At 47.9% G+C, this 18,142-nt stretch overlaps 2 protein-coding genes across 6 annotated transcripts in view; one reads left to right on the top strand and one right to left on the bottom strand.

Moving 5' to 3' along the window:
* SEC24C (SEC24 homolog C, COPII component) overlaps positions 1-2,238 on the bottom strand; it is a 25,314-nt gene extending 23,076 nt beyond the window's left edge. For 2 of the 4 annotated variants that reach the window (XM_077895006.1, XM_077895009.1), the window contains exon 1: positions 1,687-1,841. The gene's annotated coding sequence lies outside the window, so the exon portion shown is untranslated. Of the gene's footprint in view, positions 1-810; positions 1,521-1,686; positions 1,842-2,182 lie in introns of those variants that run through there. The other 2 variants (XM_077895008.1, XM_077895007.1) reach the window with 2 other exon arrangements.
* On the top strand, positions 1,341-18,142 carry SYNPO2L (synaptopodin 2 like). 2 transcript variants are annotated; one of them, XM_077895011.1, is made up of 4 exons: positions 1,341-1,555; positions 9,997-10,148; positions 10,603-11,117; positions 14,346-18,142. In XM_077895011.1, the coding sequence occupies exons 1-4, from the start codon at positions 1,547-1,549 to the stop codon at positions 16,484-16,486; spliced, it is 2,817 nt and encodes a 938-aa protein (XP_077751137.1). In that variant the 5' UTR covers positions 1,341-1,546; the 3' UTR covers positions 16,487-18,142. The 2 variants fall into 2 exon arrangements, with proteins under 2 accessions (XP_077751137.1, XP_077751136.1); XM_077895010.1 differs by lacking the exon at positions 1,341-1,555 and adding an exon at positions 8,295-8,589.

Genomic DNA, 18,142 nt, shown 5'->3' with positions numbered 1-18,142 from the left:
AAATCAATTTCTAAAGGATAGCAGCTATATAGGCTAGGAAGTAAGACATAAAAAAAGACTGACCTTACCAGGCAGTTATCAGCCTAATTGCTCCCATACTACCACATAATCTTTGTAATTTTCTTCCCAGCCAGTAGTCAGATTACTTCCTCAAAGTAAAGATTTGTTACTGTGAACCCCATGCTTTGTCACTGCCAAGAGGGTATAAATTTCAACTTCAGATAGGTCCAATGGATGGAGCAACAGCCTCCATTCCTAAGTGGTATGAGTTCTAGCGTCTAGTCTCACACTGACTCCTGCCACTGATGAACTACTGTGATATTATAAGTAAATGAAACAATGTTCCACTTTCCATTCATTCACTCTAGCATGGATTCATTCAACAAACACTGAATACCCTCTAATATGCTAGTCACTCAAGCTACACATATAAACAGATCAGCTAAATTCCCTCCTTCTCAAAAGACAAATACAGAGTAACTGATTAGAGAAATGCAATCCTTTGGCTGAACTGCAATAATTCAAATGCTACTCCATTCCCAGTCTTCCCACCAAAAGAATGTATGGATTTGAGAACGGAAGCACTAAAATCATTAAGTGTAAAGGACACCCACAAACTCTAGCAAGGTACCAGACTCCAGCCAAGCGCAGGGCAGGTACAAAAACTTCTCACAATAACCTATGAAAACAGTTCAAAGATCAATGACAAAGATTTCATGTAAAAAGATCACCTATCCTTCAAGCAGAGGGACTAGGAATATTTCAAATCCCATGCCCTTCTCCAACTCCATTTCTGCTTTCCTTATATACCTGTCATGAATCTAGGCCACCACTGAAGTTATTACAATCTTGTCCAGCAACAGAGGAATGACTTAGAGGGCCTTTCGTGGGTCCTTCCAAGAACAAGACTGTCTGATCACATCTAAACAGCCTTATTCCGACTACTCTACAGACAGATGGGGCACAAGAAGCAGGAGAGTTCACAGCCGCTGGAGTAGAACAATGGGCCTCTCCCATTTGCTAGAGAGGGTCATCTTGATTACAGAAACGCTGAGCTGCTCCTGGACTGGAATTCTTTAAACGTAAGCCATCTCAGGTACTGTTCTTCCAAATCCTAAGCCTTGCACCGGTCACAACACTCAGCTTGACAGAGGACCCCTTCTTCCCCTGTATCTTCCGAAAGTCAGTGTGAGGGCGGGGGCCGGAGGAAAGGAGGTTCTCCGCCAGGAAATAATCTCACACCCCAGAGTTGGGCGAAAGGCTCAAGTCTGGACTCCATTCTGGGTAGACAGCCGAGAGTGACAACCCAGGGGGCGGGGCAAGCTTCCTAGAACTCTGAAAGTAGTCGAGCTTGTGGAGGCTGGGAGCGCTGGGAATTAAGACCAAGAAGCCAAACTAGCATCTCGGGCCACGACGAGAGGGCTGATCCATTGAGCATGGAGATCGAACGGCTTGCGCCCTTCAACAAGCTCCGGGCAGGAAGCGGGAGCCGGAATCTGGGCCGGGAGCAGAGAAGGGGAGATCTAGAACTGATCCAGGATTCTGGATGCGTGAGGTGAGGGTCTCTCCTCGTGCCCCGCCCCCAGGCTCCTCCCTTCCTGCTCAGACCAGACCCCGATCAGGCCAGTGGTACCCCGGCCTCTCCCCTGCTTTCCTACCCACCAACCTCCCGATGCCACTCCTCACCCGGCTCCAGATCCAGGTTCGACTTCGTTCCTAACGTCAAGGCTCCCAGGCCCAACTTCCGGTTCCGAGGGGGACTGAGCCTCGTCCCCGGAAGTTCCTCCCCCACGCCCTGGGGGCGACCACTCCTTCTGCCACGTCTGCAGGAGACGCGGCCTCAAGAACCCGGATGCCGCGCATGCGCCACTGCTCCCCTCGCGTCATGGCTACCCCCGGGGATTCTCCGCAGAATCTTTTGCATTTCCGCCTTTTATTTTTCCCCCAGATGTTCTGGTCACTTTATAGTCCCGCTAAGATGCGATCGAGAAGGCTGTGCCAAGCTATGTTTAGTAACGCTTCCACAATCCCCCTATGACACATTAGTGACCTCTCTGATCTCTAGTCGTAGCCACTTCCTGCTGACCCCTGACCCCATTGATTTCCGTCTACGGAGATGCTTTCACCTAGGACTCTTGCTGGTTCTGAGATCACGGAACGTATTATAGTAGAAGGTACTAACTCAGCCTTCAGACTTCGTGTGTTCGAGTTCTGGCTCCGCAGGTCACCAGCTGGAGCAGCTATCTCTGCCTTAGTTTCTTTCATCTGTAAAATGGGAGAGAATACTGAATGCCCTTCTAATAATGGCTTTTTGAGAGGATGGAATTAGACAATCACATAGATCTCTCTGCCCCATAGCAATCACTCAGTAAATGTCAGGTATTATTAGTTAACCGTTTTTATACTGTGGCTTAGTTTAGATGCAGAGGTCTGCCAGAGGCTGATGATCTCTGCACTCGGAATGTCCCCCGCCTGTTGGAAGAGCTACAGTTCCTGGAGTAATTATTATCCCATTTAATGAATAGCAATATTGTAGCTAATACTGTAGGATTTTTAAAAACACATGACCTCATTTAACCCTTTCAATAAGAGTTATTCATTTAATTCTTTCTTTTCTTTTCTTTTCTTTTTTTCTTTTCTTTCTTTTTAAGCACTGCTGTGTGGCAAGCCATATTCTGGGTTCTGGGAATACAGTAGTGAACAAAGCAAAAATTCTTGCTCTCCTGTGATTGTTTGTGATTGTAAATAACAGTTATATCTGAGGCACAGAGTGATTCATTCACTGAAAAAAAAAGTTGCACTTCTACTCTGTGCTGGAAGCTATATTAGGCATTGAGCATGCTTTTTTTTTTTTTTTAAGATTTTATTTATTCATGAGAGACACACAGAGACACAGGCAGAGGGAGAAGCAGGCTCCACGCAGAGAGCCCGATGTGCGACTCCATCTCAGGACCCCAGGATCAGGCCCTGGGCTGAAGGCAGGCGCCAAACCACTGAGCCACCCAGGGATCCCTGAACATGCTTTAGTGGCAGATTGCGCCTGTCCTTAAGAATTTATAGTCAAGGTCAGTGTTTCTCCAGGTGTGATCCTGGGATCAACAATATCAGTATCACCTGAGAACCTGTTAGGAACACAAATGTCAGACCCACCTTAGACATACTGAATCAGAAATTTTAGAGGGGAAACTCAGTAAGTCAAGGTTTCAGGCCCAAGACAATGCCATAGCATACTGAAGATTAAGAACTACTCGTCTAGATTAGTAATTTATCAAATTCAATTTTGTTGAGCACCTGTCCTAGACTGTGCCCTTTGCTAAGAGCATTTCCGCGTAATTTATCCCACTTATCTTTCATATCAGCACAAGAAAGTAGGGGTCTTCTGTCTTGCTTAAGGTTGCACTCCTAGTACATGGTAGAGCCTAAATTCATAGTTTCTTGAGAATAGAGTCTGATGTGTTTCATTATACTGTTTTCTGTATCATTGCTCTTGTTTCTCAATCCTGGTTGCCCATCAGAATTATCTGTGATGCTTTTTAAAATGGTAATAATAGGTGCCTGAACAATAAAATCAGAATCCCTAAGGTTGAGACCTAGGAATTATTATATGTATCATATAATATTATATGTATATATATGTGTGTGTATATATATGTATATATATATAATTTTAGTAGATTATCTCATTACACAATCATCTAATCCTATATACACTATCTTATTTTAGGGAAGCTAAATTTTTTTCTTTAAATTTTTTTAGCTTTAAATTTTTTCCAGGTGAGGGGCACCCAACTAGCTCAGTCAGTAATGCATGCAACTCTTGATCTCAGGGTTGTAAGTTTGAGCCCCACATTGGGTATGGAGATTACTTAAACATAGGATCTTAAAAAAAAAATCTGGGGGGGATCCCTGGATGGCTCAGCAGTTTAGCACCTGCCTTTGGTCCAGGGCGTGATCCTGGAGTCCCAGGATGGAGTCCCGCATCAGGCTCCCTGCATGGACCCTGCTTCTCCCTCTGCCGGTGTCTCTGCCTCTGTGTGTGTGTCTCTCATGAATAAATATAAAATCTTTAAAAATAAATACATACATAAATTTTTTTGCCAGATGATTCTAATGTGCACTTAAAGTTAATCGAAAGTCACTGGTATTGCACAATGGCTGACATGTAGCAAGGGCTTAAAAAGTATTTGAATAGTGAGTGAAAGGATATTTAGAGGGGAGGGGTGCCTGGGTGGCTCAGTTGATTAACCATCTGACTCTTGATTTCCACTCCAGTCATGAATTTGGGATCATGATCTGAGGGTTTTAAGATCAAGCCCCACATCAGGCTTTGCACTGGTAATGGAGCCTGCTTAAGATTCTTCCTCTGCTCCTCTCCCAGCTTGTGCGCTCTCTCTCTCTCTCTCTCTCTCTCACACACACACACACATATTATAATAATAAAATATAATTTTAAAAAGTATATTTAGATACATTTTTTACTGATGAAGTCAAGTTAACTGCCCAAGGTTACACAGCTAATAAATGGTGGAAAAAGATTCCAAGTCCAGTTTAGACACTAAACCCCAAGTGTTTTCTATGACTACATCATGCACCAAGGCACAGCATTTAGCACACTAGTAGAGCAGCTATTCCAGGAAACTGTAGCTTTTGATAACTATACTTACAGCATCGTGATGTTATGATTTATAACAGAAAGAGATTTCTTAGAGTACATTCATATAATCAAAACCTGAGGGACATCTGGGTGGCTCAGTGGTCGAGCATCTGCCTTTGGCTCAGGGCGTGATCCTGGGGTCCTGGGATCGAGTTCCACATCGGGCTCCCTGCGAGGAGCCTGCTTCTCCCTCTGCCTATGTCTCTGCCTCTCTCTGTGTGTCTCTCGTGAATAAATAAAATCTTTTTTAAAAAAAATAAAGGAAAGGGAAAAAAAGAAAAAGGAAAAAATAAACCTAAAAATAAGTAGAGATTTTGTTATCAACATGGGTTGGCATGTTTATGCACATCTATCTGTATCCATCTTTCCATGACCACCTGTGCACTGTAAGAAATTATGTAATTTAGCCAACATTTATTGAGCACCTGTCACATCAGGCATCACTCTCCAGGCTGTTGATGGGCTATTGCATATAGTTCTTTAAAATTTCTCACAGTCTAGGAGGAAGACAGGTCTATAAACAAACTACAATATTGGCTGAGAAATGCAATAAAAATATGAACAAGATACATACGTTGCCCAGAAGATGGAAAGATTAATTCTATGGGAGGAGGAAGTTGGGAGAAGGGCAGGAAAGGCTTTATGGAAGAAGCAACAATTCAGCTGGGGTAGGGCCGATTAGAATTCCTCTACATGGCCCAGCACCGCACATTAGAATCATTTGTGCATTTGTGGTACTTTTTTTTTTTTAAGACTTATTTATTTATTTATTTATTTATTTATTTATTTATTTGAGAGAGAAAGAGACAGAGTGTGAGCAGAGGGAGGGGCAGAGGGGAAGCAGGGGCTCAATCTCCTCACCAGGAAGATCATCACCTGAGCTGAAAGGAAGAGCCAGATGCTTAACTGACTGAGCCCCCCAGGCACCCCTCCTGTGGTACTTTTTTAAATGGCAATACTAGGTGCAACAACATGGATAGATCTAGAAGGTATAATTCTAAGTGAAATAAGTCAGAAAAAGACAAATACCATATGACTTCACTCATATGTGGCATTTAAGAAGCAAAACAAATGAACAAAGAAAAAAAGAGTCAAACAAAAAGAACAGTCTTTAAATATAGACAATAAACTGATGGTTGCCAGAAGGGAGGTGGGTGGAGGGATAGGTGAAATAGATGGAGTGATGAGCACTGAGTAATGTATAGAATTGTTGAATCACTATATTGTACATCTGAAACTAACATAACAATGTATGTTAACTATACTGGAATTTAAATAAATAAATAAATAAATAAACCACTAAATAAATAAATATTAAAAGAAAGAAAAATGTACAAGATTTAAAAAAGAAAGTTTAAAACACCTCTGAGGAACATAAGACCAAAACAAATGTAAAGGCATGGCACTGTTTCATTGAGTAAAAACTGAGCGCTTACTATGTGCCAGGCATTGTTCTGGGCTTTGGAGATATAAAACTAAACAAAAGAGAGAAAATCCTTGCCATCTAGGAACTAATATTCCAGTGGATAGCAAAACCTAACATCAAAACTATGTAAATTGATCTATAAAGTTCACAATACCAATAAAAGTGCCAATAAGAGGGCACCTGGGTGGCTCAGTCAGTTAAGCATCTGCCTTCAGCTCAGGTCATGATCCCATGGTCCTGGGATCCAGTGCAGCATCAGGCCTCCTGCTCTGCAGGGAGTCTGGTTGTCCCTCTCCCTCTGCCCCTCTGCCCCTCTGCCCCTCTGCTCCTCTGCCCCTCTGCCCTGCTCATGCTTCCTCTCTTTCTCTCTCACTCAAATAAATAAACAAAATATTTTTTAAGATTTTGTTTATTCATGAGAGACTCAGAGAGAGACAGAGACAGAGACACAGGCAGAGGGAGAAGAAGGCTCCATGCAGGGAGCCTGATGTAGGACTTGATCCCAGGACTCCAGGATCACACCCTGAGCTGAAGGCAGACACTCCACGGCTGAGCCACCCAGGCATCCCAAGAAAATATTTTTTTAATGCCAATAAGATTTGGCAGAGCAAGATATATTTAATATTATTGAAAAACGCAAAAATGAAACATGCATCCTTGCAAAGATTCTGTTAAAAAAAATTGTGTCCCCCCCACCTGGGTGGCTCAGTGGTGGAGCATCTGCTTTTAGCTCAGGGTGTGATCCCAGAGTCCCGTGATCAAGTCCCACATCAGGCTCCCTACATGGAGCCTGCTTCTCCCTCTGCCTGTGTCTCTGCCTCTCTCTCTCTCTCTGTCTCTCTCTCCGTGTCTCTCATGAATAAATAAATAAAATATTTTTTAAAATGCGTCCCCAAAGAATACTTGTTTAATGTTGCTATGAAATAATAGAGAGAGCCTGTCCATGATGCCAAACTGAATGAGGTATTAGAGTTATGACTCAATGTTACACTACCAATCGTTTCTCCCCAAGAGGGATTATAAAAAGAACTAGATACTCCAGAAGCATGAGCCAGGAGTGGGAAGGCTGGCAAAGCCTCTGTGTCTGCCTCCCAGACCTTAGTCAGAGTCTGGATCTGTTTGGCCATACCAAAGGAAGAAAAGAAAGAAAGGGACGGAGGGAAGGAAAGAAAGGAAAGGAAAGGAAAGGAAAGGAAAGGAAAGGAAAGGAAAGGAAAGGAAAGGAAAGGAAAGGAAAGGAAAGGAAAGGAAAGAAAAAAGGAAAAAAAAGGGAAGAGAAGTAGCATGACATGGGGCATTCAAACCCATTATTAGACCATCTTACTGTTTTATAATATTGGTTTGCATAAAATAAAGGTATGGCATAAGAATTGTTTTGTTCTGTAAAACTCTTGGTGTCTAAACGTTCTTGTCTCATTGCTTATTTAAAAAGTGTAATTAGGCTTTGACCAGGGAAGGGAGTTACTTCTATTTTCGGAAAGTCCCTGAAATTCAGGGGCTAACTGAACAGGGCGTCACAAAGTGGACAATTGTAACAGTTACCAAAAGTGGGAAAACATAAAAAATAAAAAAAATAAAAAAAATAAAATAAAATAAAATAAAATAAAATAAAATAAAATGGCAATACTAGGTATCAGACCAATAAAATCTGGATTTCTAAAGCTGAGGCCTGGGAATCATTATATATATATATATATATATATATATATATATATATATATATATACACACATCAATAGATTATTTCATTATATAATCATCTAATCCTATATGCGGTCTTATTTTTGGAAACCAGTAGCTTTAAAAGTTACATTGCACTTTGCACTTAGCACTGCAGTGAAATATGGATCTCAATTTGATGAACAGGTAAATTCACACGTGAGAGAGAGCACACTTCTCGGGAGCTTGTGAACTTGTGGGACCAGTCCAGGCATTCCTTGCTATGGAACTGAAGCCCCTGCTGCAGCCACTTTGAAATGAGCTTTGGAGGAAAGCAGTTGGGATTAGTCCATGATCCTATCAGGGATGGCACAGTCCCTGAAAGTATGTATATTAGTTAGAGCTGGTACTCAGAGTCCTGAGTAAAAGGCCTATGCAGGGTAATGGGGGAAATTGGAAGGCAGAGGTTTTTACTATAATTAGCTTTGGGAGTAATACAGCTGGGGGAGGGAAGGGAGTACAGCCGGCAACTATTTTGAGCACAGCCCCGATTGACAGGACATGTGTGCTGGACTGTAGTGATCCCAGGGCCAAGTTGCTTGTCCGTGGTGTGTGGTGTGGGGGGGAAGGCCTGGGGCAGCAGGAGCAGGACAGCCATACAGACAGGCCGGACGGGGTACCAGCGCCTCGACTTCTCTCCCTGGGACACTATCCAAACTCCGAGGGCCATAGGCCAAGCTGTGCGATGGGTGCTGAGGAGAAGGTGCTGGTCACATTGTCAGGGGGAGCCCCCTGGGGCTTCCGACTTCAGGGGGGGGCCGAGCAGAGGAAACCTTTACAGGTGTCCAAGGTAAGGGAGAGCCCCTATTATTGAGGTTTCAGGGAAAGGGAAACCCAGGGGAATCTGGGAAGAGCCATATTGTGGCCTCTGGGGGAGAGGTGGGAGGCTGTGAAGAAGAGTGTGGGTGGGTAGGTGGGCAGGTGGGCAGGGAAGCATGCTCATCTGGTGGGAGGAGTAGTTTCTGAGCACAAGTGTCTTGCAGAGGGCTTTTAGAAAAGAATTCCTGGTTTCTGGGAGCAGAAAAAAAGAAAGACTGCCTCAGTTCCCTGTGGCACCATAGTAGCAGAGGCCCAGTTCTGGCCATCCAGTCTTTGCTCTCCTGAGGCTGTGCCTCTACTCCAAATTCCAGGAATATAGGGAAGGTTCTAATTTTTCTTGAACTAAATTGGTATGTGATGAGCTGAGGCTGTCTTACCCAGCCCAGCCCTGCCCTGCCCTGCCCTACCCTACCCTGTCCAGGCCTCCAGTGTTCCTCTTTCCCTTCATCAGACACTTGCTCTCCTAAGGCAAGACTTTTTAGGTGCTGGGAGGGTTATGGCAAGGTCTGGCCTGTCAGATGAAGCTGTTGTGTTTGGTTTCATACAGGCTTAGTTTCCCCAATTATAAAATGTGGGTGATAACAGTACCTACTTCATAGAACCATTCTAAGAATTAAATGCAATAATACATGTAGAGTGCTTGGCACCATACCTAATATTTAGTAAGCACTCAATAAATGATAGCCTTTACACCTATTATCATTACTTTAACATGTATGTGTGTGTGCATGCGTGGCACACATACACACACAATGACAATCTCCCAGATTCTGCTGGACTCCCTCCAATCTGGAATACTGTTCTAAAATCTTGACTGTGTAGACAATGGCCTAAAAGAGAACTATTGGCCAGTAAAGATATTGCCTTTGTTTTTTTTTTTTTTTAATTTTTTTTATTTATTTATGATAGTCACACACACAGAGAGAGAGAGGCAGAGACACAGGCAGAGGGAGAAGCAGGCTCCATGCACCGGGAGCCCGATGTGGGATTCGATCCTGGGTCTCCAGGAACGCGCCCTGGGCCAAAGGCAGGCGCCAAACCGCTGCGCCACCCAGGGATCCCAAGATATTGCCTTTGAAGGGAAATCTTTTGGGGGGATGCAACTGTCATTTCTAGTACCTCCCCTCTACAGTTTTTCCCAAGCCCCTTTGATTTGGCGATTGCCCTACCTCCCCTCGTATGATGTATTACTCCCAACAATCTGCACCTTCTTCCCTCTACATAGCCCCCATCACTGTAGCTCTGTGTTCCTCCCCACCTTTTTTTACCCTGTAAAGTATATACCCTTCACGCATAGGACCTTCCCATGACTCCTTTCATTCTATTCCCACTTGGAGCTCTCCCTCACCTACAATCTCTCCTCCCAACACCTTCTCAGATCCGAAGACGGAGCCAGGCTGGCAGAGCAGGACTCCGAGAGAGGGACCAGCTTTTGGCCATCAATGGGGTCTCCTGCACCAGCCTCTCCCATGCCAGTGCCATGAGCCTCATCGATGCCTCAGGGAATCAGCTTATCCTCACAGTGCGGCGGTATGGACCCCTCCCACCCCAGCCCACCTCATCCCCCTAGCCCAGGGCTCCCAAAGCCTGTCTCAGCTCTCTGTCTCACTGGCCTGGCTTTAGCTACTACTAAGTACACTCTTGTACGTTTGTGTTGGAGTATAGATGTTTGTCTGTGCCTCCCAGGGGACTTCAGTGTATCTCCAATTAAGGGCTGGGGGTGTCAAGTGGGCATTTGAGTGTGTGGGCTTGAAGCCCTTTGCCAGTCTCCTTACCATCACATCTCCCTCTAAGCCAATGTCCACTCACAGCCCTTCAAGCACATTTGCCTCCTGGTTTGTCTTCAGATACCCACTCTTCCCAGCCCAATCATCCAGCCCATATACCAGTACCCTCTCTCCTTTCCTTCCTTCTCCCATCCCCTCTAGACCTCGCTGTCAGTCACCCAGTCCATTTCTCAAGTTCTGTCCTCTTTCCCATCCAGGGTAGAGGATGAGGGGCCAGTGCGATCTCCATCCCCTGGTGAGCTTCAGGTGTTGTCACCCTTATCTCCACTGAGTCCTGAGCCCCCTGGCGCTCCAGTTCCCCAGCCTCTTCAGCCTGGAAGCCTCCTCTCACCCCCTGACAGTGAGGCTTACTACGGAGAGACAGACAGTGATGCCGATGGCCCCGCCACCCAGGAGAAGCCCCGCCGACCCCGCCGAAGAGGCCCCACAAGGCCCTCCCCTCCGGGAGCCCTACCTGATGAAGTCTACCTATCTGACAGCCCTGCAGAGCCAGCACCTGCTGTCACTAGTCCTCCCAGTCAGGGTGACAGCCGTGTGAGCTCCCCATCATGGGAGGATGGGGCAACTCTTCAGCCACCCCCAGCTGAGGCCCTGCTGTTGCCCCATGGCCCCCTCCGGCCTGGCCCAAATCTCATCCCTATGGTGGGACCTGTTCCCCACCCGGTGGCAGAAGACCTCACTACCACCTACACCCAGAAGGCCAAGCAAGCCAGTGAGTGCCTGAACCCTTTTTTTCCCAAGCCAGTATCCTTCAATCTGAGTCCTAAATCTACCCCTCCATAACTATACTTTATGCTTCCTTTGGATACAGTCCTGGGGACAAGTGGAGAGGAATGATGAGTAGAAGGGGAAAATAATGGTTCTCACAGTCCCCATAATTTTTAGTCCTTGAACCAGTGTGGCAAAAGCTGTAGGTAGTTCAACCCAATCCAGGAACAGAATGAGGAGGGAAGTTAGAAAAGAACATGAAACCAACAAAGGGTTTGCTTGTTGTTGTTGCTATGATTTTGCTAAGTGTCAGACAGGGTGAGGGCAGAGAATAGAAATGATGCAGGGGAGAATTTGGAAGCAGGGCAGGGGCTTTTCAGGGTTAATTGCAGGCATACCCTCAGAGCTACCTTTGACATTTGTAAGTTCACTTAGGATTCCTGGGGACTGGGAGCCTATGGGATAGTCATGAGATCTCTAGGAAGTGGTAGAGGGAGGGATCTTTGACTTCTTATCTCACGCAAGAATGTAGGCCTGGGCAGAAAAAGCCAGTTCCACTTATCTCAAGCTCTTTGCTATTTTTGATGTGAGCACCAGAACAAGATCTAACTGTGAACTTTCTCCCTGTCCCATGCCTCTACCCCAGAGACCTTTCTTGTCACCTTGAAAATCTAGGATTACCCCTCTAGTTCTCATCTCTCATTCCTCCCCTCTACCATTCTGATTCCTGATCCATAAGATTTTATGCATCTAAGTCTGGAACATGGGCTCAGGAATTGAAAATTTAGTCTGACATCCCCTAAGAATGTCCAATACTCCACAAAGAAATTCCAGATGCATGCCCAGGATCCTATGCTTATCCCCAATCCTCATTTTAGCGCCCCTCCCTTCCTATCATGCTGGGTAAGACTGCAGTTAGTGGCTCAGGGATATTTTTAGCCGAGCAGACCTCATTGTCCAGTGGGGTGGAGTGGGGGGAAGGGTAGGCAGGTGTCCACGTCCATCACACCGGGGCTTGTGGGGCAGCAGAGAGAAGGGAGGGGGCTAGGCTCCAAAAATAGCACAATGAGCTCATTCAGCTGCCAGCTCTGGGGACAAGACAAAGGGGCTTTAAAAGGCGTGGGGGGTGGCTCAAGCTGGTCTTGCTCCAGCCAACACTTCATTTCTCGGCATGGAGACCTTTGAGCCCATCAGCCAAGAGCCCCTCAGCCAAGCCAGCTGCAACAAAGCCCCAGATCCAGCTCCTGGGCTCCAGGACGCATTCTATGCAGGTACTACCCTCCCATAGCCAAGAGAGTTCTGGGATCCAGCATGGAGAGAATACATCAATAGTTTAGGAAGGGATGTCTTTGGGAAAGGTCTTATTCCCTTATTTGTTCCTCCTTTTTGATTTCTTCTTCCTTCTTTTCTCAGGAGAGTTCCACTGCCCCTTTCTCAGAATGGGCTGATGCTATGGCCACATGTCAAAGGGGTTTGTGACCACATGAGCTCTAGAAAACTCATGGGGAGGGAGTGTGTGTGAGAGAAGTGTGAGTAATATGTGAATACATGAAGGCGTGTATACGGGAATACATGGGAGAATATATGTGTGAACAAGAAAGTGTCTGTATACATGTGTAGCTGATGTCAAGAAAGCTTTAATAGTAATGGTTAGTCACTGCAGGCCTTAGGGCTGCCATGAAATGCTAAATTTATCTACACTATCTCATTTAATCATGACAGCAATCCTATGAGATAGTCATTATCATACTCATTTACAGATGAGGAAACTGAACTTCAATGAAGTGAAGTAACTCTACCAAGAACCAAAAACCTGAACTGAACTCTGACTCCAGTGCCTATCTCTCATCTGCAGTACTATTCTGTGGCACAAACTTTGGGATGCATGGAATGAAAGCCCTAATTAGAAAGGAGCTTGGTATCTTGAGTGGAAAGTGGATGGAATTTCAAGAATTTTTCAGGAGGAACTGGGGATCATGGATCAGAGAGTATCTGTGTCCAAGGCAGGGTCCTAGCAGCAGGGCAGCCTCTCCTATTTCCTGGCCCCACCTCCCCGGCCCCACATGGCATAGAAAGCCCTGCCCAGGTTCCCCTTAGTACATAGTCCTTGTGTGTCTGCCTGTTAGTGGCTGCCAGAGCTCTCTACCCAGAAGGCTGACCCCCAAAGAACCCCCCCCACTCCCACCCCAGCTGGGGGTGGGGGTGATGGGATATATTTAGCTGGCGACCTTGAAGTATCCTAAAGATATGGAGGGTTGCCTTGGAGAGCAGCTCTCTGGCTTTTCCTGCATCTTGGATCTGAGGCTATCCCTGGCTGTGAGTAGCAGGGGTGTGAGGCACAGAGGAGTGCCCTGGTGGATGGAAGGCCAATATCAGTTGTAAAATTTTGTTCAAACTGCTAGTAACAGGGTCTCTGCAGGAAGAACTCTGGGAAGAGGGAGTATGCAAGTGTGTGAATGTATTTGAATGACTGTGTTTTTGTGTGGGTACATGTGTATTTATATATGTAAATGTGAACTAGGGTGGATATAGAATGGGGCATACATGAATGAGAGAGAAAAGTAATCTGAGAAAATATGCCCATAATTGGCCTTCACAAGACCCATATTCTTGTTGAAATGTGTGGTAGGTGTTATTTCTATGAATGTGTATGACGTGGACTACATAATGGGGGTGGAATTGTGAATGAACATTCTTGTTCCCAAGGGTCCTTTATGTTCCTATCATAGGGGTAAGGGGTGGGATGAGGTGATAAGTCCCTGCGTTTCTGAGAAGCCCTCTAACATGGTCTCAATTTGTCTCTCCCTGGGGCCTGCCTCATTTCCCTGGCTTCTGTGGGAAATGACTGCCCTCCAGCCTAGCCCCCAGCATTACCAGCCAGGAATGGTGGGAAGCAGGGAAGAATGTGTGTGGGGTGGGTAAGAGCACATTTTTGGAGAGATAGAAGCAGAGTAGATGGGAGAGAGGTTAGGAGAGCTGTGATCAGAGTAGCGTCAGGGAGCCAACTAGACTCTGCCCTCCCTTCAACTGTCCTTGGCTTCACCTTTCACCTACCACTCTGCCCCCAAGTCAGAGGACTTTGCCACAGGCAAGAGACACTGTGGATCAGGCCAGTGAAAAGACAGTAGGTGGAAGGACTGCAGAAACTGGTTGGGGGTGGGGCTGGGGTGAAAGCCATAGGGAGCAGAACTAGAAGAGGTTCACTGACCATTCTCCCTCCTGGCCTCCTCAGAACTGCAACGGGCAGAAAGCCTCCAAGAGAAGAGTGTGAAGGAGGCCAAGACCAAATGCCGGACGATTGCATCCCTACTAACTGCAGCCCCCAACCCCCATTCCAAGGGGGTGCTTATGTTTAAGAAACGACGGCAGCGAGCCAAGAAGTACACCCTAGTGAGCTTTGGGGCTGCTGCTGGGACAGGCGCTGAAGAAGAAGACGGGGTCCCTCCAACGAGCGAGTCGGAACTGGACGAGGAGGCCTTCTCCGACGCCCGCAGCCTCACCAACCAGTGCGACTGGGACAGCCCCTATCTGGACATGGAGCTGGCCAGGCCAAGCTCAGCTGCAGCAGAGGGCCAGGGCGGGCAGCTGAGCGAGGCCTCCGGCAGAGGGGCCCAGCTCTTTGAGCAGCAGCGCCAGCGCACCGCGTCCAGCACCCAGGAGCTGGCCCGGGATGGTCCAGCAGCCATGCTCAATGGGCAGGGCCTGCAGTCACCACCTCGGGCCCAGAGTGCTCCTCCGGAGGCGACTGTGCTCCCACCCAGCCCTTCACCAGCCCCTGTAGCCAGCCCCAGACCCTTCCTTCCAGGCGGTGGAGCCCCAACCCCAGCTCCAAACATCTTTAACCGGTCAGCCAGGCCCTTCACCCCAGGCTTGCAAGGGCAGCGGCCAGGTACCACTTCGGTTATCTTCCGGCCCCTAGCTCCCAAGAGGGCGAACGAAAGCCTGGGAGGCCTCAGCCCCGCCCCACCGCCCTTCCAGCCCCCCCCACCGGGGCCCACCCCTCTGCCCAGCCACGTGCCAGCCTCCGGTTCCCCCAGCACTCCACGCTCCTCGGGCCCCGTCACAGCCACAAGTTCCCTGTACATCCCAGCCCCCAATCGTCCTGTTACGCCAGGAGGAGCCCCCGAGCCCCCCGCCCCCTCTAGCGCTGCTGCCATGACCTCCACCGCTTCTATCTTCCTGTCGGCACCTCTGCGACCCGCTGCGCGCCCGGAGGCTCCCGCCGCAGGCCCCGGGGCACCCGAGCCTCCCAGCGCTCGGGAGCAGCGCATCTCCGTGCCAGCTGCCCGCACTGGCATCCTCCAGGAAGCCAGGCGACGGGGAACTCGGAAGCAGATGTTCCGCCCGGGAAAGGAGGAGACGAAGAACTCGCCCAACCCCGAGCTGCTATCGCTGGTGCAGAACCTGGATGAAAAACCCCGGGCCGGGGGCGCGGAATCCGGTCCGGAGGAGGATGCGCTGAGCCTCGGGGCTGAAGCCTGCAACTTCATGCAGCCACCAGGGGGCAGGAGTTACAAGACTCCGTCTCACGTGACGCCTAAAACTCCGCCCCCGATGGCTCCCAAGACCCCGCCCCCAATGGCTCCTAAGACTCCACCCCCGGTGGCTCCTAAGCCCGCGCCTCGAGGGTTCCTTGATGGGCTAGTGAATGGGGCAACCCCTTCGGCTGGAATCCCTGAGCCGGCCAGGCTGCAGGGCAGGGGTGGGGAGCTGTTTGCCAAGCGGCAGAGCCGAGCAGACAGGTATGTGGTGGAAGCTACACCCAGTGCTGGCCTTGGCCCTGGCCCTCGGCCCAGAAGTCCTTCCCCTACACCCTCACTGCCCTCTTCCTGGAAATATTCACCCAACATCCGTGCCCCACCTCCTATTGCTTACAACCCACTGCTCTCACCCTTTTTCCCCCAAGCTGCTCGAACTCTCCCTCATAAGGCCCAATCCCAGGGGCCTCGGGCAACCCCCAAGCAGGGTATCAAGGCTCTGGATTTCATGCGGCACCAGCCCTACCAACTTAAGAGTGCCATGTTCTGTTTCGATGAGGTTCCCCAGACTCCTGGCCCCACCTCCTTAGGGGCCCCCAAAACTGCCCGAGTCCAGGAGATCCGCCGATTTTCCACCCCAGCACCCCAGCCCACTGCAGAACCCCTGGCCCCCACTGTGCTCACCCCCCGAGCAGCCACTACATTGGATGAGCCCATCTGGAGAGCTGAGCTGGCCTCAACCCCTGTTCTTAGCCCAGCCCCTCCTCCAGAGTCTCCCAGGGGTCTTGGGACTTCCCCCAGCTCTTGTAGCTTCCAAGTAGCCAGGCCCCGGTTCTCAGCCACCAGAACTGGATTGCAGGCTCATGTGTGGAGGCCAGGGGCAGGCCACCACTGAGCAGGGCACAGCTCCCAGGACCAAGGAGAGGTGGAACATCCAGTTCCTAAAGTTGTTTCTCCTACCCAACCCATGCCCTCTCTCAGGCATCTGGAGGCTAACTTCCCTCCTGCCAGATATCGTTTTGGAGTTGGTGTCCATTCTCCTGGCTCCCAACCTCCCTGCTGCTTGCAACCTACTATCTCTGCTTCTTTATCTGTGCTTCTCTTTGTCTCTGTAGTTCCTTGCGTGGATGTTCAAATCTCAGTCTCCACCCACAGTCCTCCACTGGTCTCTATTTCTCTACATCTGTGCTTTGTGAGCCTCATTTTAACGTTCCACGAGAAGCACACAGAGAAGTTACTAGTGAGACCTCGGCAAGAAGCTCACCATCAGGCAGGCCTCAAAGGGACTGAATTGATCTCTGTTTGCACTAAATAGCTTGCTACTCCTCACTCTCATTTCCCAACCTTGGCTGGCATAGATCTAGAAATGTATGTGTGCATGTGTGTATGTGCAAGTGTGTGTGGGCACAGATATGTTCTTATGTCTGAAGCAAGAGTAAGAGGAGTGGTCTAAATAAAGACCCAATCTGGGTCTAACCCTTGTGCTGATAAAAGAAGGGTCAGATAGCTAGCCCCTCATGGATAGTCTAGTGAGGAGAAAGACATTGACTTGAATTAAAGACCAATGCCTGTAGCAGGGGTACAGCACCTTGTGAAACAGATTATGAGAAGGCCTGAGGGCTGGGGCAGTTTGTAAGGACTGAGATACACCAGCTAGAACAGGAATAGAACTAAGAATTCTATTTATCAGAGGGTGCCTGGCTGGCTCAGTTGGAGGAGCATGTGACTCTTGATCTCAGGGTCCTGAGTTTGAGCCCCATACTGAGAATAGAGATTACATAAATAAATAAATAAATAAATAAATAAATAAATAAATAAACAAACAAACAAAAAGTTCTACTTATCAGGATTTCAGAAAGTTAGCAACTTAAGAGGCCCATGCTGAGCTACAAACATCCAGGAAGTGAAAAAGGCAGACAAAAAATTTCCCCTGAGAATGAAAAAATCATTGGCTTCATTGCCTCATGTACCCAAGACAGAAAGGACGGAGAGAAGAGGCATGGTGTGGAAAGTGAAGTAGAAACCAGGAGCAGAGTGGAATGAATGAAATTGCACCACAGGGAGGAGCATGAGGAGGGAGAGTGTTGTGTTGGCAGAGTACAGTTGGGTTTCAAGAAACTCAGCATGTACAACAGGGGGTCTAGGGGAAAAAATGAGAAAAAAGAATGCATTTGTTGGAGTGAGGACGGATGATGGTGGGGGGATGTGAGAGTGTGGGTTGAGTGTTGAAAGAATAGGTAGTGTCTGCTACCTCCTTTAAGTCTGTCCTTCTACCTTCTGCAACTTGTTATGATGACCTGGGAAAGGGCAAGGAGATACCCAGAGCCCAAACCTCTTTTTAGTCCTAGCCCCATCACTCAAACCCTAGCTCTTATTCCTTCCAAGCTTCAGGCCCTGATCTCTGATCCTAGTTGGGTATGGACTCTCCTCTCACCATGACCACCACCAATCAGCCACATTTGCTGCTTGATCTGGATTGATCGTTTCCTTTGCATATTGGGTGTGAGTCACAGACTTTGATTTGTGCACAAGAATAAACTTATGCTCCAAA

Source organism: Canis aureus, chromosome 4 (genome assembly GCF_053574225.1).
Source record: "Canis aureus isolate CA01 chromosome 4, VMU_Caureus_v.1.0, whole genome shotgun sequence".
Classification (NCBI taxonomy): domain Eukaryota; kingdom Metazoa; phylum Chordata; class Mammalia; order Carnivora; family Canidae; genus Canis; species Canis aureus.
This window is presented reverse-complemented; position numbering and strand designations above follow the sequence as displayed.

Excerpts from the sequence above, each read along its gene's own strand:
- SYNPO2L (XM_077895010.1), top strand. The coding sequence starts at position 8,485 with ATGGGTGCTGAGGAGAAGGTGCTGGTCACATTGTCAGGGGGAGCCCCC. Across the intron at positions 8,590-9,996 it reads AACCTTTACAGGTGTCCAAG|ATCCGAAGACGGAGCCAGGC; the intron begins GTAAGGGAGAGC and ends ACACCTTCTCAG. Across the intron at positions 10,149-10,602 it reads CTTATCCTCACAGTGCGGCG|GGTAGAGGATGAGGGGCCAG; the intron begins GTATGGACCCCT and ends TTTCCCATCCAG.